The following is a 24354-nucleotide window of genomic DNA, read 5'->3' as shown; positions in this document are numbered from 1 at the left end:
AAACAAACATAAAACAAGTTTATGCATTAATGAGATAACAAAAACATGACTACAACACTGTTGGTGGGACTGCAAAATGGTGCAGCCTTTATGGAAAATGGTATGGAGGTTCCTCAAACAATTACAGATAGATCTACCATATGAGGTAGAATGGAAATCATCGTGCCAAAGGGATACCTGTACTACCATGTTTACTGCAGCACTATTTATACTAGCCAAGAGTTGGAACCAGCCCAAATGTCCATTATCAGATGAGTGGATAAGGAAACTGTGATATATCTACACAATGAAATACTACTTTGCTATAAAGAAGAATGAATACTACCATTTGCAACAACATGGATGGACTAGAGAAAATTATATTAAGTGAAAAAAGTCAGGCACAGAAAGAGAAATATCACGTTTTCACTTATTTGTGGGAGCTAAAAATAAATCAATAAATAAATATACAAACAAATAAATGGTAGGGTGGGGGAAGAAGACACAACAATCACAATAATTCCTTGAACTTGTTAAGACAAGTGATCAGATATGATGTAGTTGGGGGGGGGAAGGAAGGCAGGAAAGAGGAATGGGTAAAGGGACATGAAAATCTACTACAATGTATATTGAGAAGTTAAAATAAAAAAAAATAAAATATAGGGCCGGCCGGGTGGCGCACTGCTCCAGTGCGCCGCTTGGGAGCGTGGTGGCGCTCCCGCCGAGGGTTCGGATCCCACATACAGACCGGTTCCCGCTCACTGGCTGAGCGAGGTGTGGGAGCAACACCGAGGGTTGCGATCCCGTTGCCGGTCCCGGTCCGGGCGCGACACTGAGGGTTGCGATCCGTTGCCAGACACAAAAAAAGACAAAAGGGAAAAAATAAATAAATAAATAAATAAATAAAATATAAAAAAATTTTTAAAAACATGACTACAGGCTCACAGGAACCTAACTTGTATTTTCTTCTAGAAGCAATGGTTCAGTTTCACTAATTCAGTGTTCCCAGTAACTTTAAGAAAGATCTATCTTGAATAACAAGAATCAACTATGTATTCATATGATAATATACCATAACCAGAATAAATAAACTACTTCCAAATAGCTGGCACTCAAAAGCTAACTTAAAATAAAAATGCTTGAATGATTCCACATATGCTAATCTTTAAAACTATGTTTTTTAGATACATGTACATGTAAAAATATGGACTGGATATACATCATATTCATGTTAGTGAATTTTTTTCTTCCTTGGAAGGAGAAAAGATAAAAAGGAAGTAGAGAAAGAAAAGAGGATATGGGGAAGGTACTATTTTATTTCTTAAAAAAAAAAATCTCAACACGATAAATGTAAAAATATTAGCTTGTGTTTATTTGAGGCGGTAGGTACATGTGTGTTAACGCAGTATACTTTTCAGAATTTTATTTTTAACAGACTGGTTAGGTAGGTAGATTTGAGATGAAAAGTTTTTCGACAATTAAAGTCACTATGGAATGTAAATAAGAGCTTAAAAATAATAAATTAAAATTTTTAAAAATAAAATTAATGGACAACATTAATATATACAAGGAGGCCTTACACACAAGGATATATTACTAGGAAAAGCTTCCTTTCTTCCTGATCATTTATTTTTATATGCATGCCTATGCATCTCCTAAACCATACTGTACATTTCCTGAGAGGAAAAAGAAAAACATCAAAGTTTTTAAATGCTAGATGTGAAAATTAAACTTACATTCTGAAATAAAGATCTCACTTTACTAAAACTTTTTGGAAGTATATGTAAAGTGACCATTGAAAAGAAAATTCTAGTGGGATTTTTCCCAGCTTTAAAATAAAAGGCCAAAATATAGCTCTAATTAGTCAAAAATAAACAAGGGTGCTTTATTAAAATACATAAAATTTTAAATACTGTCTACCTCTCTCAGCCTCTCAGTTTTAGAAGGAGACTGCCCTAATAGGAGAGACAACATTCTTTTACTAAACTGATTCTATAACCAGATTGATAATTATTGGGCATATTTAAATTTTTTCTCCAGTTTTTAAAATCGGTTTTAAATTATTTAGAGGCTGGGCATACAATGAAGAGATTTAATGTTACTGAAGTGAAGTATAATGATACAAAATCTTAATTTAGATAAAGTAAAATATCACTAACAAAGATACTACTGACCTCTATTACCATAATAAAAGATAATAAACTGACAGCCAAAATCTATCCTTTTGAAGCATGACAAGGAGTGTACATAAGGAACTCTACGAGGGATATACAGTGGGTAGAAGTGTGGCTCATACTGAGTTTTGAGAGTCCAATATATAGAATAGGGTATGATTTATCCATTAGAAGTAGCCCATATTGAATTATGAGGGATAATGGGACAATATAGGTCAACTAAGTTGACTCTGTAAGTCATTTAAAGACAAGTTCATATACAGGCAAAGAATGTCTTAGTTACTGATTAAGTGGAATGAGTAGCAGAATTGAAACACTAAAATTTTATCTCCCATGATTACATTTGTGATCTTAAACAACCTTCCTCAGCTTTAGACTGTGAAATCTCTAAAAAGTCTTCCGTTCTCAAAACATGATGCTTTTATGATCCTGACGGAGATTGGATGTGTTGTCCCCTCCAAAACTCATGTGGAAATTTGATCCCCAATGTGGCAGTGTTGGAAAGTGATTGAGTCGTGGGGGTGGATCCCTCATGAATTGATTAATGCTCTCCCTGGGGGAGTGGGGATTAATGAGTGAGTTCTCGCTCTATTAGTTCCCGCGAGAGCTCGTTGCTTAAAAAGACCCTGGCACCTTCTCTCTCTCTCTTGTTTCCTCTTGCCATGTGATCTGCTTGTACCTGCCAGCTGCCTGCCACCATTCCGCCATGAGTAGAAACAGCCTGAGGCCCATGCCAGGTGCAGATGTCCCAGAATCGTAAGCCAAATAAACCTCTCTTCTTTATAAATTACCCAGTTTCAGGTATTTTGTTATAGCAAAACAAAATGGACTAAAACAGATCCCATAGTGATACTTTAACCTGAGAACCTGTCATTGCTCTTACTATTAAAAAGAGATTTAATTCCCCAAAATCTAGACAGAGAATATTAAAAATTCAACAGAATATATATTCTATAATACTTTTTTTAAAAAGTATTTTACCAACTTGTTAATCTAGAACCTGTAAATTCTCTACACTGTCCTTTTTTAGGCATACTCTTTGGTATTTAACTAAAACACACACACACACACACACACACACAAAATTAACTTTCCCATAATCCTTTCCCTACCTTTACGAAAGTTTATCTGCTATACCACAAGTAAGTAAACAGCAGGAACAGGGTCATTAATTCCTGTCTATTTCAATGTCCCTTTTTCTTTGTTAGTTTTTGTTTGTTTTTATTTTTTTGGCAGCTGGCTGGTATTGGGATCCAAGCCCTTGACCTTAGTGTTATAACACCGCTCTCTAAACAACTAAGCTAAACAGCCAGACCTAATTGTTATTTTTAATCAGAAATGCACAAAAGAAAATAATTTACAGAACCTTTAAGTATTCACATACCCTGGATCCAGCTACAGAAATTGATTTAGAAAGAAATGAAGTCTGACTTGAGCATATCTTTGGGAAAAGTTCAGTGACTGTTGTGCTATAGAACCCCAAGTGAGAACCAGTAGAATAACATGCAATAAAGAGCAAGCAATAAATATTTGATAAATAAATGAAGAAAAAAAGAACTAACAATAAACAAATTAATACATTGTTAGCAGTCTCAATTTTTTACTTTTTTGGCAGCTGGTCAGTACAGGGATTGAACCCTAGACCCTGGTGGAGGTTTCAATACTTCGATACTAATAGGTTCAACCTGGGGTCCCTGCTGATATTTTTAGTTCTTTTCTTTCACTTTCAGCAAAAGAATCAGTTCTGCCTCTAACTGTTCTCTGACAGGTCTTAAGATTAGTGTTGCTGAGAACATTAGAAGAGGCTGTCAAGGAAGGAAATATTTTTTCTCTCCTCCAAAAAATGTAGGGAGAAGTGAATATACTCCTCTAAACATAGTAGTCCAAATCTTTCGTATATCTGGAAATTTATTACACAAGTTTGAAACTTAGGATGGCTTTGTCAAAAAATTTAATTTCCTTTTAAAAATAAAAATCAAAGTCCCAAACCCACTCGTTGTAAAAACAGTTCTTCTAGTATTTATGATGAACTCAGCAGTTGGAAAATAAAAATCCTTACTCTTTTCATTCATTTTATCTTCAGTGTTCAAGTACTGGACAGTTCAGATGCCCATACTTTCATCTAGCCAAAACAAAAAACCAAGTAAATCCTTCAAATGACAGAGGAACTAGGACACAGAAGTATCTAAAATTACAGGAAAAAGAGTCTTAAAATTCACTTGGGAGGTGACACAGTTTATATAATACAAAAAACAGGTCCATTTTGGGAAAGCATGGTAAACACACATATCTATTTTTGTTCTCTCCCAAAAACCTACTAAAAGCAGCAGTAAAGAGAATCTTTTTTTACAGACATAATGCAAAAAGTACAAAGAAAACAGAAAAGGGAAAAACAGCAACAAAATTTGGTAAGCTGAAAGCTGGCAAGCAGATGAACAATACTTTGCAGACCCTCCAAAGCACTTAGTAAGTCATCAGTGATATAAAACAAGTCAAGAACCAACCTGTTTTATATCAGAAGCCCCCACAAAGAAATGGATACACATGATAGCTCTGAAATTGAGATGGAAGGAGAGCAGGGAGAAAGTCTGGTTGAAAGTCTCTCTGAGAAGCCTTTAAAGCCCCAGATCTTCTCCAAAGAAGCCCACTGAATGCCTCTTCCTCATCCAAGGAGAGAACTGGTTAATCTGTTCTCTAAACAGAAGAAAACAGAATTTCCAGAACTCTTATACACAGATGAAAGTAATGAAAACAGGGGGATTTAAATAAAGTGACGCAGTCTGTTGCTGACATACACATACTAGCCCTCTTCCCTTGGCTGCCAGCCATTACCCTACAGGCAGGAATCTTATCTGGAACTTGGACTATCTGAAAAGACCTAAAGAAACACATAAGGTATTCCCCCAAAGAAAAGGCCATAGTCATCAAGCCTCACCCACAAAGCTCAGATTTCTAATCAGATTTTTAGTGTCCCCTTCTTAAATGAGTGACCTGCTAAAGTCTCCAGCATGAAAAATACGGGAATTGAAAGAGGAAAAAGCAGTCTGGAACAAAGAGACTATGCAGAAAGAAAAAAACTTCAAAAAAAATCCTACCGTTAATATCCTCAGAGAACCAGAACATATACAACATATAGGAACAAAGTAGCATAAAAAAAGAATATTCAAAAGCAGGGATGGGGGAGCTCTTGAAAATTAAAAATATGTTGCCAGAAAAAATTCAACAGAAGGCTCAGTATGTAAAGTTGAAGAAATCATGTAAAGATTAGGGGAAAAAAAAAAAAAGACAAAGAAAACATAGAGCACATCATAATGCTAAGGGACAAAGAGAAGATCCTACACTCATCTGTTAAAAAAACAAACAACAAAAAACAGGCCCCATATATAGAAATCAGAATTTTTTTACTTCAAGTTATAAATGGAAAGCAATTAAGCAATGGCTTCAAAATGCTGAAGGAAAATGATTGTCAAACTAAAGTTATATACCCAAACTATCAAACAAGTGTGAAAATACAATAAATACATTTCAGATATGTAAGTTATCTAAATTTTCATATCTCATGCACACTTTATCAGAAACCCTATTGGCAGATGACCACCACCAAAATAAAGAGGTGGACAGTAAGAACGAAAAAGATATAGGATATAGGAAAAAGGGATGCAACACAAGAGAGAGGCAAAGAGAATCCCCTGAATGATGGTGAAGGACTATGGCAATTCTATTCCAGTGGAGAAGGAAGCTAGTTCAGACTGAGACATAGCATATGCTCCAGAAAATTAAATTGATTAAAAAAAACCAACAACTATGCATCTGAATACCCCAAGAAAAAGTTTATAAAACTAGTGGAGAGAGTTTGAAGGTGAATTAATGATAATTATAGAATTATGCCTTTTAAAACTAAGCAAACAACTTATAAATGACTCTATAGAAAGTAAAAGAAAAGAAAAAGATCTGAACAAAATTTCAAAATTATAACCACAAAAATATAACCACTGAATTTTGACATAACTGAAATTATAAAGTAATTGTTGGAGGAGAAAGGTACTGCCTGTGATAAAAGAAAAGGCAGTCCTCTTCTTCCACAGTTGGAAGTCAATACAAAATGCCTAAAACTAAAAAAATTTGAAGTTGCAATATAACCAAGCAATTCATTCATAGCTATAGAGGCAATCACCTAAAGAACCAACAAAGAAGAGTTTGAAGTGGTTACCTCTAGGAACAGAAAATAGGAAGAGAAACATGCAGGGCACTCCTAGTTTTTGTTAGAATTGGTAGAATCGGTGTGCATACACATAACCAATTTTTAATAACAACTTAAAAAAAATTAAAAAACAGATTTCTCGTAGAAGAAATTACTTACAAGGAAAATAAAAAGATGTTTTAAAGTTTAAAAAATTTAATGAAAAAATTGGTATATCAAACAATAAAAGTTATTTAAATTAATAGGAAAAAATGATATATGAAACATTAACAGCAAGATAAATTTTCATCCAGCCAACTATCCCTTTCCTAAGCAATATGACACATCCAAAACACATTTTATTTACATGTCTAATGTTTCAAGGTTTTTAAGACAGCCAAGACATTAGCTAAGCTCATTCGTCAAGAGTATTCCATTCAAATGTTTCTTTCTTTGAAGCTCAGATTTCACCTATCTGCCATGCTATTATCTATCTTTTGGTCATGATCCTATTCATCTATGACTCTTTTTCAGGACCTTCTGCAATTCTCTAATTTCTGTTCTCTACTGGGGGTCTTAATGTCTTTCTCCCACATTTTAACTTCAAAACAATTAATGCTTCTTAACTCAAGTGACCTTTAATCCACTTGTACTTCATCCACTCACTACTACACGGGTACTGCAAAAGTTCATGGAAAAACGTGTATTACCTTTCAATTCTATTTTTCCATGAACTTTCTGAAGTACCCTCATACATGGCTTCACAGGCAAATTTGCCCTAATTTCCAGCTACATGTGGTTATCTCTCCACCCTCTTGAATACTCACTAAAATGACAGCAAGAGAATTAAAAGTAAAGGTAAACATCCAAGAACAAAAAAGGAACATTACATCCTAAATGCTACTAGAGGAGCACACTGGCAAGAAGTTAATCAATTCACCCTGCAAAACCTTCCTAAATCCCAGGAATTGAATGTATAAGAAATCACATAAGGTAAAACAGGGATTTAAATAAAGAAAAAAATATTAAAATTCTCTATACGGATTAAGACACCCAGGTTCCCTTCCAGACCATGTATAACCAAGTGGTTAATTCCAACCCCAAACAATAAAGAATAAATGAATAAACAAAAACAAATAAATACATAAGCAAATGAAGAAACAAAGCAAATGTTTAGGAAAAGCTGAATTTTAGGAGAAAAAAATAATCCCATTACACTACTTGCCTAAAAAGTGAACAGCCACAGGTATAATACTATAAATAATGTAACACTATTGATTTACCTAATTACTTTAACCTAGCATATAGGCACAGGCAAGGAAAAAGACAGTCCAGAAAAAAATTAACTTACCTAAAAAGAAGTTAGTAGATAAACTATGAACACTGATATTTCAACAAACAGCAATACAAGCACAGTATTTGAAAATCTGAAGGTAATCTCCAAGAGCAACAGCTAAGAGCTAGTGATTGCTCTGCACACATAAATGGGGTGAAGGGTAAGGAGCTGTCATTTTTGTTTTAAGCCTGTCAGTGTTACTTGACCTTTAAAACTATGAGTATGTGCATATATCCTTTAAATTAATTTTTATTTTTTATGCTTTAAGAAATTGCAAAGAAAATGTTCCATCTAAAACCTCAAAACTCCAGTATACCACTCTACGACAATTCCTTTTCCTTCTGGTGCTCACTCCTTTGCTACCATTTACAATTACATGCCACATCATTATTACCTCCAATCCCTGCCTGCATCGCTAGAGATGGAGAAAAAGGCACTAATTTACAACTAAAAGTTTTGGGTATCTAACCTCACTACTATCAGTAGAAAATGGGTGACCCACTACTATTATATGCACTCCCCAGTCACTCTCTCAATAGCGATTATGGAAGTCATTTTTCTCTCCAAGACCTCAACTTTATGCCAATCCCTTTTCCCAACACATCAGCTTGATTACATTTCCTGAAACAACTAAAACTATGAACTATGAATATGAGCTTCCTCAACTACCTACCTCCTCCTCTGCCTTTCTCAATTCCACATTTTTCTGTACCCGTACTTAACTCCTTGCATCCTGCCACTGAAGTAAACCCTCTTAAAAATTAAACCTATCCTTTGACCTTGGCATTATAAGAACCATGCTCTATCAAGTGAGTAACCAAACCAACCTGTATGTGCCTTTTACAACAGATGTACATGTTATTCTTAATTTTCAAAGTAATCTTTAAGATGAGTTAATAATGAGAGAAGACAGAGATCATTGAGACTGTGGTTCCTGTGTGGTAAAAATGGTAAATATGGGGTAAAGAGGGTCATATAGAATATGAGTTCTGGAAATTTGGTTCAACGTATGTGTATAAATTTCATCACGTTCTCCTTTATGCTAGTGAAAAACTCTGCAAGGAAAGTAAAGAATCACTTGAGATGTGAATAACTATTGTCCTGTGTTTCTGTCTTGGCAGTTTACATCATTTCAACCTTCAGATTTCCTTAAATCAGAAAATACTCAAATCATTATTCTTTTGTGATATCCTGATCAAATTATTAATCTCAATCATGTTACGAAAGCCCTGGGTCTGTATTGTATTTTTACTTTCCCAATTTGCAGGGTGCAGTCTCCTTTTCAACCATTTTGGAGATGGCCTGGAAAGGGAAGAATTCACATGCTTAAAGAATCTGAATTGTGGGCCAGCCCGGTGGCGCACTGGAAAGTGCACCACTTGGGAGCGCGGCGACGCTCCTGCCGAGGGTTCGGATCCCACATACAGACCAGCCGCTCACTGGCTGAGCGAGGTGCGGGTGCAACACCGAGGGTTGCGATCCAGTTGCCGGTCCCGGTCCGGTACAGGCGCGACACTGAGGGTTGCGATCCGTTGCCGGTCACGAAAAAAGACAAAAAAAGGAAAAAAAAAAAAAAAATTAAACCTATCCTTAGCCTTAATCTTGCAATTGACTTCTTACCAGTCCCCAGTAGCCACTATCCTTTTCCTTTACAGCCACCTCCCAGAATGCTCACACTGCAGATTCCCAAACTGTCACCTCTCTCTGGTGCAACAAGCTGCCTCTATCACACCATTCCATTGGAACTGCTCCCCTACAATCAATAACTTAGATGCTGAAAAGCCCATAAGTACCTCTCAGGTTTTCTCTAACATTACTCCATTGCAGCAACTGGCATAATTTAACCTCCATCCTTGAGAAAATCTCTTCTCTCAATTTTATAACGACAATCCTTTGGCTTGGCTTCTATGTCTCTGTAACCTTCAGTATTCTTTTCAGGTTCCTCTTACTCTGTCCATACACTGTTCATGTTCACTAGGGCTTGAAGGCCCACTTCTTCATCTTTCCACTTGCACGTTTCTCCCTGACCAATCTCTCCCTTCACCCTGCATATGGTAACAACTTCACATGTATTCTCACTCCAGGACACCCAGCCCAGTATAAAACCCCTAGAACCCAAGTGTTTGTTTCTGAACCTTTTTAAAGATGTACATAAACTCATCAGTTTACACCTCACCTACTCTTCTTCAGTATTCCTAATTTCAGTGGATGGCACCTCTAGTTGCTCAAGTTACAAACCTGGGAATCATCAGATTCTTCATTCTCTTACTCCCCTCATATCTAAGAAATTACTAAGTCATGTTGACTCTATTCTTTTTCTCTTACCTCTTTTCTCATTCTCATTGACCTAAAGACATTATTCATCTTTCATCTGAAAAACTGCAACTAACTAACCCATTTCCAACACAATTCACACCTCTGTTTGAATCCATCCAACCCAGTGCTGCCAGAGTAACCTTTCTAATATGGTACTTAAATCTGTATTACTTCCATGCTGAAGATTTCTTCATGACTATAGAATCCAGCAACTCCCTTGTACAGCATAATTGTCCCTCATGACCTGGTCTGTGAATACTATTTGGATGCATCTCCTACCACTCTGTTCCTTCACACTTTTATTATTCCTCTTGCTCATGTCCCAGATCTCTGCCCGGCTTATCTCCTCTGCCAAAAATATACTCCCCTAACTCACTTGCCAGACAAACAGCCATTCATCCTTTAAGTCGCAGTTCAGCTGTTACCTCCTGAGATGTTATCCTGGTTCTCCCAAGGAGACTTAGATGCTCTTTGTTCCTATGCCATCATAGACACATGCATTCATTAAAGCGACTATACTTGTTTAAATATTCATCTCTCTTATTCTTTGAGCTTGACAGGAACAACACAATTTTTCATCTTTCAATATCCAATGCTTAAACTGAGACCAGATCTACTTAATATTTGCTGAGTGAATAAATGATACTGAAAAGTAACTTAATGCTGAGTAAGCATTTAGTGTTAGTAATTCTATTAATAAAGTCAAATTTCTGATACTAAGTTACCAGAAGAATTTTTATTATTAAAAGCACATATTTCATTAATATAGCCTTTGTTACTAAGGTTTCATAGAGACAGAAGACTTTTGCTACCAGTTAAAGAATTTTATGATAATCAATTGGAGGTTCTTTGTATACTAGTCACTTTATACAAGTGGGTGGTTGGGGGTAGGGAGACATTCTAGACCCTTTCCCAAAATATTTTATGTAAATGATAATAAATTTTAACGGCTTCCCTCTTCTCATGACTATCCCCCATAAGCCACAAATTTTAAAGAAACAGAAGTTTTATTTTCTAAATATATAAAAAATAGGAACATTTTAGTCTGTTTTAACAGCAATTTTTTCTTGAAAAACATAACTCACTATAATACTTTGGTATACTTAAGAAAGTTTCCAAGATTCTCTCCAAGTATCTTCTTAGTTGATATTTTCTGCTGAATATTTCAAAACAATTCCATCAAAATAAAACTTACCTCTGGATGAAAAAAGATTTCAGGTCCCAAAAATCTCTCATAACCAACATCAATGGAAAATTCTTTCTTTGAGATAGCATTGATTCCAGTATACTGTTTAATCCACTTTGACCCATCTGTGTCATACTTGTTAAATTCTTTTACTAAATCTGGGCAGACATAACTATAGCGCTCCTAGAAAAACAAAGAAACAAAATTAATATTTTTTCTATCATTTTAGGGAAAATAAAAAATCAAATTTTAAAAATATCTTCAGAAAATAAATTAGGAAAATAAGCTGGAAGAAAATCTTATGTTAGGATATTGCCATATGCGTAATACAAATAAATAACTCATCTCCTACACATACTTTTTGACTTCATAAATAAAAAGAATTAAAATTTGAGAGACTAAAGAGTCAATTTCTACTATTTTAATGTTATTTCCTGATAATATTTATTAATATCATCCAACGTTTTGTTTCACTAAGAATAATTTCTGTTTCTCACACAGAAATTAAAAATAAATGATAGTTGATACATCCACACAAATTTTTATATATATATATATATCCACATATATCTACATATATATGTGCACATATATATATATATATATATATAAATCTTTAACACCTATCTGGAACAAAACTGATTATGTATAGTCTGATTAAATGAACAAAGAAAAAAAGGCTGAAAATATAAACTGCTCTAATTTACTTATCATTTGCAAGGCTGAATTGTTGCATATTTAATTTATAGTCCTAAGTAAATATAACCTATAACATATTTTTGAATGACATTTTCATCAAAAATATCATTCAAAAATATGTTATAGGTTATAACATTCTATTTGTAATTTATGGATTTCTTACTGCTAGCATCATATTTTTTCTTTTACAAAAAACATACATTTCCGGGGCCGGCCCGGTGGCGCACTGGATAGTGCGCCGCTTGGGAAGCGCGGCGGTGCTCCCGCCCGAGGGTTCGGATCCCACATACAGACCGGTTCCTGCTCACTGGCTGAGCGAGGCGCGGGAGCAACACCGAGGCTTGCAATCCCGTTGCCAGTCCCCGGTCCGGTACGGGGGCAACACTGAAGGTTGCGATCCGTTGCCAGACACGGAAAAAGACAAAAAAAAAACAACAACAAAAAAATACATTTCCTATATTTTACACATCAAGGACACTATCCAAGAGAGATGCAAATATTGTTACCGATAATCAAAAGACATAAAGGGAAAGAATACTAGAAAACAAATGACAGTTTATGTTATGTAAGGTCTTGTTTCTCCAAACACTGAAAGTGAGAATTACATGAAAATAATGTTCCTTAACAGACTGATCATCAGTCTTCTCTGAACAGAAATCCCTGATTCTTTTTGTTTCGTTTTATTTTTATTTCATAGATTTCCCACAGATGTTGAGGGGCTGGCTGGTTAGCTCAGTTGGTTAGTGCAACGTGTTATATCACCAACTTCAAGGGTTCAGATCCCCGTACCAGCAAGTTGCAAAAAAAAAAAAAAAAAAAAAAAAAAAAAAAAAAAGATGTTAAAACAGTAGTGTTCATATTCAAATTTACATTTTTAATTTTTATGACAACAGCCTGGGGTAATTTTTGGCAGCCATTTAGTACTTTCTTTACTACCTAGGAAGTAGTCAATTCATTTTTACTCCCAAGCTTTGAAGAGCAAGGAAAACCCTATAAACGTGCAGCGAGGCAAGTAAATGAAGTTATTTTTGCCAGGGCAGTTTTGCTTTTACATATTCAAAACATGTGAGAGAGCTACTGAAATTTCTTAGTTATGTTGGCAAATGGTAAATTTGAAAAGCAATGCTAAGTATTTTGATAGTTTGCATGAAGCATTGACATAATAGACCTATGTGGCAGGAAAATTGATAAAATAAACTTAGATTGCCTTCACTTTTTTTTTCTATGTGCTGTATCACTTGAGCCAAACATCACTTCTACAGTACAGCCCAATGAATCCATTACATCAAACTAATTTTTATAGCAGAAAACTGTGAGGATTAAAAAGAGAATTTAAAAATGGTTCTCATAGAAGTAGAGAGTAGAATAATAGTTACCAGAGGTGGGGGGACGGGGTGGACTACTGGATACAAAACTATGCTGTCTACCCTAAGTGAATCATCGTGCAATATATGCATGTATTGAAACAACATACTGTACTCCACAAACACATACAAGTAAATGTTAAAATATTTTGAATAAAAAGAAAAATTCAGTAAAGCAACTGAAATGCAAAGACTCTATAGTGAGGGCTGACCCTGTGGCACACTCGGGAGAGTGCAGCACTGGGAGTGCAGCGGCGCTCCCGCCGCAGGTTCCAATCCTATGTAGGGATGGCCGGTGTGCTCACTGGCTGAGCATGGTGCGGGCGACACCAAGCCAAGGGTTGCGATCCCCTTACCAGTCACAAACAAACAAAAAAAAAGACTCTATAGTGAAATATTTATTTTTAATAAAGGGAATAATCACGAAAATATTTGTTAAAGTCACTTGATTAAATGTTCTTATATGTCAGTCCTCTCAAATGTGAAATACGAAGAGAAAGAGCAAAGGGTTGATAATCTTCAATAATTTCCTTGCAAAAAATACAGAGAAAATTTATACAAGGGTACTTTGAAATATTCATGGAAAGATTCATACTATCTTTCAATTCTATTTTCCCAAGAGCTTTCTGAAGTACTCGTGTATATAACTAAGAGTAATAATTTATAACTGGCTAAGAAAATTTTGTTCTTCACTTAAGAAGTTTTAATGCTAATATTATAGATGTGGTTTTAATTTTTAACTGAATTATACTTCTATCACTATTTTTTACCTTTACTGCCTTAGCAGTTTCCAGGGATTGTTCTGGAGGGATTCCTACTTCTCGATCTCTCAGCAGCTGCTGAATAAAATATGTTATATCTCGTCCTGCAATTGGAATGTGTTTAATACAACTGCCAATCACATACCCTTCAGCCTAGACAGGGAAAAAAAAGGAGTTAAATTTACTTTCAGTGTTTTGAAAAGTAATATAACCTAAAAAATGAACCCATTAAATACCAATTTCTCAAATACCCGTATTCTCAAGTACTGCTTTATCCCAGGAGAATTCACCTTTACTACTCAATTGTATTCCTCACACTGTACTGATCATAGAATTTATAATACTGTACAGAGATTATAAACAAGAATGGCCAGCAACTTAGATTTATTCTCCCATTGACAGTTTATAACCATAACTAAAATGACTCAACAACATAGTAATAATGAATTTTAGAAGATAAATATCAAATGGTTTAGATAGCAGACTTTATATCAGATAGGGTATTATTTTTAAATCTCTTATAATTTTGGCAAAAGTTTAGATTACATTGTAGGAAATTTAAACATTAACCCACAAAATGGCTATAGTTTTCCTAATGAAGTAGGTAACATTTTAATAAGCCTGTGGCACTCCGTGTACTACTGCAATGCCAAATAACTAAATTCTGTAAGATGGTCTCATAATTCATAAATTTGCTGATGTGGGTCAGAAGTATTACAAATAACGTAGCAAAATTAAATTTTATTGAGAAAGATTATTTGAAATGTCTCCTTCTGGCCATGACAAAATATTAGGGATTGGATTAATCCTTTCAACTTAAGAGAAAATTGGAAAAATTATATGATACAAAGGTTTTCAGACATTGGTCAAGAGGCAGAGTAGTGAAGGGAAACAAACAAGGTGAATGCTACACACACCCTATTTCACTGCCTGTGGTGAATTCCCAGGCAGCAATAATGCAAAGCAGAATCCAAACAGAGCCAGGTAGTCTCGTTAAGTTAGGAATACAGAATTTACAGTTGAGAGAGGCCAAGGTGGTTAAAGTTTATAGGTCAGACTACTGGAGGGGAAAGAGTTGCATAGACAGAGAGCTCTGGAGATGTGAAGACTTTAGCTGACTACTAGCCAGCACATTCATTTGAGAAAACCATCAAGGCCAGAGAAAGAAACACTGAAAAGGAGTGGACAGAACAACCTCCAGAGCTCACACTTGGCCAGGAATATTTCATGTTCCCACTAGCCAGAAATGAAAGACTTTCTCAAACATAGGATATCAAGTAGAGTCCTCAGAAGAGTATTGCCTCAATCATGGGGACAAAACAGCCCTAGACAAAAGCCTGCTCTGGACCTGCTTAATAACGTTTAAAAGAAGCCCCTGAGAGAACCAAACTGATTCCTATTAACCTAACTGTGTCCCAAGAAAAATACCTAAAATATTTAAAGGACTCCAAAACTTCAGGATACAATTACGTGAATATATAGCACCCAATCAAAAATTATAAGCATAAAAGGAAGCAGGAAAATACAACTGGAGAAAAATCAATCAATAAAGAAAGAATTAACCTAACTGTGTCCCAAGAAAAATACCTAAAATATTTAAAGGACTCCAAAACTTCAGGACACAATTACGTGAATATATAGCACCCAATCAAAAATTATAAGCATAAAAGGAAGCAGGAAAATACAACTGGAGAAAAATCAATCAATAAAGAAAGAGAAAAAATCAATCAATAAAGAAAGAGAAAAATCAATCAATAAAGAAAGAGAAAAGACAAAAAATGACAGAATTAGTAGACAAGGACATTAAAACAGCTACTGTATACTCATATGATCAAGAAGGTCAACGAAATGAGCATGAGGAAGAGAGAAATGGAAAACATCATTCTTAAAAAAAAACTGGCCAAAAAAAAAACCACTTCTAAGAAAAAAATGCAATATCTAATATACAAATTACACTAGATGAGATTACAGCAGATTAGACAATGAAGAAAAAGATAGTGAATTTGAAGACATTGCAATAAAACCCATCCGAAATTAGAAAAAAAAAAATGAACAGAACGTCAGTGAACTGTGAAATACCATCAAGCAGCCAAATAGAGATGTAACTGGAGTCCCTAAATATTAGAAGGAAAGGAGGTCAGAAAAAATATGTGAAGAAATAATAAACAAAAACTTTCCAAATATGATGAAATCTACTTATCTATAGATCCAAGTTCAGTGAACCCCAAGGTGAAAAAACATGAAAAAAACTACATTTAGGTACATCACAATCAAACTGCTAAAAACCAGTGAACCAGAAATAAAGCAAAAATCTTCAGGGGAGCCAGACAAATAATATTACATTCCAAGGAACAAACACAGAAATGACGGCCGAGTTACTTCCAGAAACAATGTAAGCCAAAAGACAGTAAAGTGACATCTGAAAGGAAAACTGTCAACCTAAAACATCTATACCATGCAAATATATCTTTTAATAAAGGGAAAATAAAGACTTTTTCAAAGGATTTATAAAAGTTGAAAGAATTCATACAGCCAGCAGACCAGCACTATAAGAAATGTTAAAGGATATCACTCAGGCAGAAGGAAAATGATACTAGATGGAAACCTGGGCCTTCACAAAGAAATAAAGAGCACTAGAAATGGTATGTAGGTAAACATTAAAGGAATTTTCTCTCTTTTCTAAAATCTCTTTTAAATATAACTGACTACTTGTTATAGGCAGAATTGTGTCTCCAGCTCTCCACCAACCCCACTACACCCCACCAAATTTATATATTGAAGTCCTTATCCCCAGTATCTCACAATGAGACTGTATTTGGAGACAGGGTCTGAAAAGAGGTAATTGTAATTAAGTTAAAATGAAGTCACTACAGTCATTTCCACTAATCAAATATGACTGGTGTCCTTAAAAGAAGAGATTAGGACAAAGACACATACAAGGGGATGATCATGTGAAGACACCAAAAGAAGATAGCCATCTACAAGCCAAGGAGAGAATCCTCAGAAAAAACCAACCCTGCCAACACCTTGATCTTGGACTCCTAGCCTCCAGACCTGTTAGAAAATAAATTTCTATTGTTTAGACACCTGGTCTGTGGCACCTTATTATGGCAGCCCTAACAAACTAATACTTTACTTACAATAAAACAAATTAATAATATATTATTTAGTTTTTAACATGTGAAAGTAAAACAAATTGCAATGCTAGCACAAAGACTAGAAAGGAAGTACACTGTTGCACAATTCTTATTTATGAGTGGTAGAATATTATTTGTAGTTAGATGCTGGTAAGTTAAAGATGTTCACTATATACTATAGAGAAACACAAACAAATGACAACAGCAAAAAGGTACAGCATAGCTAACAAGTCAATGAAGATGATAAAAAGAAATCATAAAAAATACTCCATTAACTCAAAAAGGTGAGAAAAGAAAACGAGAATATTGAAATTCTTAATATCTTTAATAAAATTCATTTTTCATATTGATAACTTCTATTTACAAATTACTTATTCTAATTTTAATTATCAAGATACTAATATTACCACTTATTTGTGTAGATGTTAAGAAAAGTTAAGAAAACTTCTATTTACAAATTACTTATTCTAATTTTAAGTATCAAGATACTAATATTACCACTTATTTGTGTAGATGTTAAGAAAAGTTAAGAAAACTTCTATTTACAAATTACTTATTCTAATTTTAAGTATCAAGATACTAATATTACCACTTATTTGTGTAGATGTTAAGAAAAGAATGGATTAAAGCAGAACCAACTAAAATCCAAGCCTCACTACCTATTATTTACCTTAGGCAAGTAAGTCATTTTATCATTTTATTAATGGGTAAACTGTGGATTCAAAGAATAATAAAACCTATTTCAGAGACCAATTTCCAGGTTTAAATGAGAATTTCAAGATGAACATGTATTTTATGTACCATTAAGAAAAAAATAAACTGCCAATTAAATTATTTAAAGCTATCAAATGTTGGACATGTGCTAATTTTTAAGATATTAAAATATCCCATAACAGCTAAATAAAATGTGGTATACCCATGCAATAAAACATTATTTGGCTAAAAAGAAATCAATTACTATACATGCTACAACATGGATGAACCTTGAAAAAATGAGGCTAAGTGAAAGCAGCCAGCCACGAAAGACCACATAGCGTATGTTTCCATTCATATGAAATGGCCAGAACAGGCAAATCTAACAGACAGAAAGATTAGTGGTTGCCAGAAGCTGGGGTATTGGGGAGAAACTGCCAACAGATACAGGCTTTCTTTTCAGGGTGATGAAAATGTTCTGAAACTGACTGCAGTGATGAATGAATGTGCTCTCTGGATATACTAAAAACCAATGATTGTACACTCTAAATAGGTAAATTGTATGGGATGTGAATTATATCTCAAAAAAGCTGTTATTAAAAATGGCAGTTATTTCTAAAATTATTATGACACATCAGGAGGGTGACAACGGAGGGGGACCAGGACTCTAATCCTCAACAGAGATTGCCTGATGCATTAAAAGTAGAAGTGAGAATAATAAAGAAATAGAAGTTCAAAATAATTTAATTCCTTAAATGATACAATATAATATAAAAATATATAAATATAAAATATAAAAATGATTTTAAAAGATAAACATTTCTATATATACCCATCTAATAATAATCAGTATGTATTCCAGTAGTCATTTTGAATCCATTAGGCATAATTAAAAAAACCCAATTTGTCACTAAGAATTGAAAACACAAAGGCCTTGGCAGAAGAATGCTCTCTCTGATAATCAAATCTGATGAATTTTTCTTAACTTTCTTTACTAAATACAAACCACAAAGCATGACCATTAAGTTTTTCATCCAATAAAATAAATACCCAAAAGCCATTAAAGTTCATGTGCTTACAACTAAATGCTATATAGTTAAACTGTGCAATAGTCTGAAACCTGTTAATTATGGATTAGAGAGGCCGTCAACTGGCTAACACACACAACATACAAAACCAACTGGAAAACAGAATTCCATGTTTAAGAAAAGAATGCCATAATATATTTTCATCCTAAACACTGCAATTCATAATTTTACTAACTGCAGTGTAAATCTATAGCAAAAGAAACATTTTAAAATTTATTTATAAAATTTTAATAGTAAGCTGAGCAAAATATAGCTATAACTGAACAAATGACCAAATTACAGCAAATTTTTAAGGTGAAGTATTGAAAATTTTTAAAAAGTGATATTAATTCATATAGTTTAACTTCGCCAAATGTGTTATTTCATGTTCTGTTCAGTAATTCAAAAATATCCTTACCACAGGAATGACATGAGTGACACCATCTCCACTGTCTATTACCGTACCAGTCAACGTCCGTTCTCCTACTTGTCTTGAGGTCCAGGATGCAGCTAAGGCAAGAACAGCCTTGAACAAAGAGAAGAAAGGTAAAAAAATTTTAAAAAGACGAACAGTTAATAGAAAAAAACTGTTTGCTGGAGTACTTTTCAATTTTAAAAGTAGTATCTGTGGAAGGAAAATACATAAAATTAATTTTGTATTATGCAATAAAATTGCTCACTTCCTGCATTTTATTAAGACAAACTTACAGGCTTGTATTTACTGTTAGGAACATATTTAAAAGTTTTACATATTTTAGTGAGGGTCATTTTTGCCCTAAAGCCAAAAACATATGGAAGATTAGCATGAAATAGTACAGTACTAAACTGCTAGAACTTAAACTGTGTTCACACGGACTGACCTGTTACAAACCACAAAGTAAGGTAAAAGTATACAACCACCCAACTACCAGAGTTATTCAATACATAGATGGTTATATTCAAGTATCACTCTTAAAAAGATTAGTTTTGAATTCTTTAAATGTAGCATGTCTTAGGACTATGCAACACACAGAAAAAGCCACTGCACACTTCCAAATACTATTATGATTTAGTTAGGAAGATGAAGAAATAACATTTTTCTATAAAAAATCTTGGCACAGCCAATAAAACACAATTCTTTTTTTAAAAAGTTTAAAAATTAAGAATTTAACACAGTTCATTTATTAAAAACTAAATTTCTTACAACCCAAGCCAAAAACAAGGTATATGACTAACAATTAAAACAGAGCTAAACCGGCTTTATTTTACCTACTTGCAATATAACAGTTGAAAGGGTCCTAGACAAACATCTAGGCCACCTTCATATTTTAACATAAGATCATCTTAACACAATGACCACTTAATCCTTGTAGGCTGACAGAACTATTCAGTATTTCTAGAAATTTCATATTGACACTAGTAAAAAAAAAATTACTCTTTAGACTTCATCATAAAATATCCTTCCTTTTTACATAAGTTCAAAACCAACATTTACAACTAGGAACTGCTTTTACATCACTTTTACAAGTCCTTTGTTAATAATTAAGAAACTAGAATAGGTATACATCAGCACATCATGGTACAAAAATTTTATTGACTGTTGAACATCAACAAAACAGAACAGACACTAAATGATGAAGTAAGAGCACTGGGGGTCACTAAGAAATCACTGAGATACCAAATTATAACTCGAGAAGAATGAAATAAATGGTGTCTGACAATACTGTTAAACATGTTTATTATACTTAGTATAAAGATGAGAAGAAAAGACTCTCAAGTAAAAGATGAATTCCTCCTAACCCCTTGCTTTATTCAGATTCTAAGGACTAAAAAGGGTCTCCAACTCAGCTTGAATTCCTTTCTATAAAGTTCCTGACAGGTGCATACAACTCCCTAAATATTTTTAGCAATAGAAAGCTTAACAGGAAGCTCATTAAATTTATGGATTGCATTAAACACTAAAAGGGTCTTTGCTATCCAAGCTAAAATATTCATCCCAATAATTATCATTTATTGGTCTTGTGTACCCTGGAGTTACAAAAACTCAGACCGATCACAAGAAAGAGCAAAGTCAGATAGACCTCAGCTCATATCACAGCTAACCATTTAACTTTGAAAAGGTTGCCTTCAAACTTTAATTTTTTTCTCTATAAAAAATAGAAATAAAAACACCTATAATTGAAGAAACAATGAATTCATATACTTATAAAGCATTTGTGATATGTCAGGTATTGCATTTCCTATGGAATTAAAAAAAAAAAGAGGTAATCCTGATCCTGCTGGGTGGTAGAGAAGTTGTTCCATACAGATATACATACAAACTATATACAGCTATTTATGATATACAGGATACAGAGGGGCACAAAAGAGTGGGTGGTAAAATATACCAAAAGATAAGTCTATTGAAAAAGACTGATAAAAAACACAACGATTGTTAAGAGGATAAATGAATATGTATGTAACGTTCCCAGCATGGAGTAAGCAAGCATTCAATAAATATTAGTTCTTTTATTTCTAGCCTATAAAAGCCCTTGAAATATCCGAAGTCCATTAACTCACTTCCTTTACCACTTTTCTTTTTCCAACTAAATATCTCCATTTCCTATAATATTGTTTCTAAATTATCAATTCAGATATGCACTGAAATTATTTTAAGCCTTTGCAAGAAAAAAAATTACATACTGTAGGAGCAAATTAAACCAGATTAAAAATTAAGAGTCAAGCTTAAATAAATATAAACATGCTTACCTGCACAGCAATGTACAAGCCTGGAACATTGAAGGACTCAAACATTATTTCAGCAGTATATTCCCTATTTTCTGGAGTATTCAGTGGAGGTTCAGTCTATTGAATTAAATAACATTTTAAGTAGACAATATCATATTATTTTGATAACTTTATAAACAATTTTCAAATGAGAAATAATTTATTACAAATACTGTATTTAAAAGACATTAAACTTTTAGGTACAAAGATAGACACAAAGACCAAAGAAAAACTATAGAGAATTCAAACAGACCTATACATATATGAAACCAATATGGTTATTCACATAAAAAAAAAAAAGAAACAGAATCCCTATATCACATCACATATACGGACTGAACATTGAGAAGGAATAAGGAGAGAAAGCATGAGGGAGGGAGGGAGGGAAGTTTGCTAGTAGAAGAATCCTCATCTAAGTAATGTTTTTAGCAGGATGTTCCCGGTCTGCCTAGGATTAGAGTAAATAAGCCAAGATTCTACAGATTTAATGGCACTGCTTCCTGGAAAATGTTGTGTTAAGTTATATAATTGTTAAGAGCATAAAATAATTAAGAAAGGAAAAGAAGATGTTTACACAGCTCTCTTCTGCTTAAGTTATGTGACTGCATACATCACTTAGAAACCTTGTAGGCTAAGTCTGGGCCCGAACACATCCCAGTGAGGCGAGAAAGGACCTGTGGAAAAGCACTGGCAACCCTGGACTTCATGTTTCACCTAAGCCTCATGATCACTTAAATCGGTTAAATTATTAAAGCTTGATATCGAGTAAGCCCTCTGATTCTTAAACATCTGATTTAACAATCCAATTCCTTGTGGTATCTCAAATACTTAAATGTGAAAGGCAAAACTTTTAAACTTAAGAAATACAGAATTATCTTTTTGACCTTGAGGTAATGAATGATTCCTTAAATTTAAAGGGCACAAATCACAAAGGGAAAGAATGATAAAACTTTAATTCATTACAAATTAAATCCTTTTATTTCAAAAGACACTATAAAGAAAGTAAAAAGAGTAGGAATAGATGTTTTCAATATGTAAAATCTTTAATAGCTAAACTCCATGATTGTTTAAACTTATTTCAAAGAGTTCTGGAACTATGTTCAAAAGTTGAGAAATAATTTAGTAATAAATACATATAAAATTAAACAACCTAAAAAGCCAAGGAAATTAAATTATAAACTCCAAGAAAAATAGAAGATCTACATAAAATAAAATATAATCAAAGGACCTCACAAAGGAAAATAAACAGCTAATGACAATTAATTACTAATAATTAATTAACAGCACATGAAAAACTGCCCACTATCATTAGTCAACAGGAAAATGCAAATTAAAACCAAAATGGTAAGTCTTACACACCCACCAGAATGGCTAAAATTAAAGACTAACACACCACTTACTGGACACATGTAGAGCAACCAGATCATTAATACGTTGTTGGTGAGAGTATAAAAAGGTACAAACCCTTGGAAAAGGTTCTGAGTTTCTTACAAAACCAATCATGCGCCTACCCTAAGACACAGCAATTCCATATCTCCATATTTAGACAAAAGAAATGAAAATATATGTCCACAGAGGGACTTGTACAAGAATATTCACAATAGCCAAACAACAGTCAAAAACTAGAAACAGCCCAGGTAATTATCAATAAGAAAATGATTAAATCAAGGCATATTCAAACAATGGAACACTCTCCACCCACAAATGGCAACAAATCATCAGTATATCAACATGGATGAATCTCAAGATTATGAGTAAAAGAAGTTTTACCAAAGAATACATCTTTTGTGATTTCATTTATATATGAAATTCAAATACAGGCAAAATTAATCTCACCTGGGGGGGAGGGGGACAGAACAGTGGTTGCCTCTGGGCATGGGGGCAAAGATTAACTAAGAAAGAGCATGAGAAAACTTTCCAGACTGATGGTAATGTTTAATATCTTGATAAAGGTTTAGGTTACACAGACATATGCATATGTCAAAACCAAAGGTGGGGCAAACCACATCATGCATCTCGTAGGCCAAAGCCGGCCCATCACCTGTTTTTGTAAATAAAATTTTATTGAAACACAGCCATACCCATTCATTCAAGTATTACCTATGGCTGCCTTTGTGCTACAACAGCAGAACTGAGCAGCTGTGACAGAAACCCATTTTGTGCTGAGGAGAAGATAAAAGGAAAAAAAAAAGAAATCCTCATTTTTCCTAGTCCTCATTAGGAAGTTAGTAGATAGTACCTAATATTTTACAAGACAAACAAGAAATAGAAGAAACATGTTATTTAAATTTATGAGATAACTATCAGGGAAAACTCTTAAAAATTAAGTGTTTGCCTTTAAGGAATACAAATCAAGGGTGGGAAGAGGTAAGAAAATAAAGTGCTATTTTTCTATTTTAAGTATTACAAAGGTATTTATTTGCTTTTTTAAGCTATGAACATGCATTGCTTTGATAAAAAGAAAACAGTTTAAAAACTAAATTATACTGTAATTTTGATACCAAGAATTACCAATGAAATGATAATCAGACTTATTATTTAAAAAAAAGAAAAGTGCCACAGGTTTCCAACTTTTTTCTGAACATTACTTACTGTTCCTATTATAAAGATTACATATTATCAAAAGCACTTGTTGGGCCAGCCCGGTGGCGCACTGCTACAGTGCGCCGCTTGGGAGCGTGGCGGCGCTCCCGCCGAGGGTTCGGATCCCCCATACG

The 24354-nt window shown here is 34.0% G+C and overlaps 1 protein-coding gene across 1 annotated transcript in view; it reads right to left on the bottom strand.

Moving 5' to 3' along the window:
* The window catches only part of ACTR3 (ARP3 actin-related protein 3 homolog (yeast)), a 36547-nt gene that overhangs the window by 7950 nt on the left and 4243 nt on the right, over positions 1–24354 (bottom strand). The window contains exons 3-6 of the mRNA XM_008581695.1: positions 21620–21715; positions 19311–19418; positions 14005–14148; positions 11181–11354 (exon numbers count right to left, since the gene is read on the bottom strand). Coding sequence (XP_008579917.1) covers positions 11181–11354; positions 14005–14148; positions 19311–19418; positions 21620–21715 — 522 coding nt within the window. The remainder of the gene's footprint in view (positions 1–11180; positions 11355–14004; positions 14149–19310; positions 19419–21619; positions 21716–24354) is intronic.

The sequence above is a fragment of the Galeopterus variegatus genome, unplaced genomic scaffold, assembly GCF_000696425.1.
Source record: "Galeopterus variegatus unplaced genomic scaffold, G_variegatus-3.0.2 Scaffold2436, whole genome shotgun sequence".
Lineage (NCBI taxonomy): Eukaryota > Metazoa > Chordata > Mammalia > Dermoptera > Cynocephalidae > Galeopterus > Galeopterus variegatus.
The sequence above is the reverse complement of the archived record's forward strand: the minus strand, read 5'-3'. Positions and strand labels throughout refer to the sequence as shown.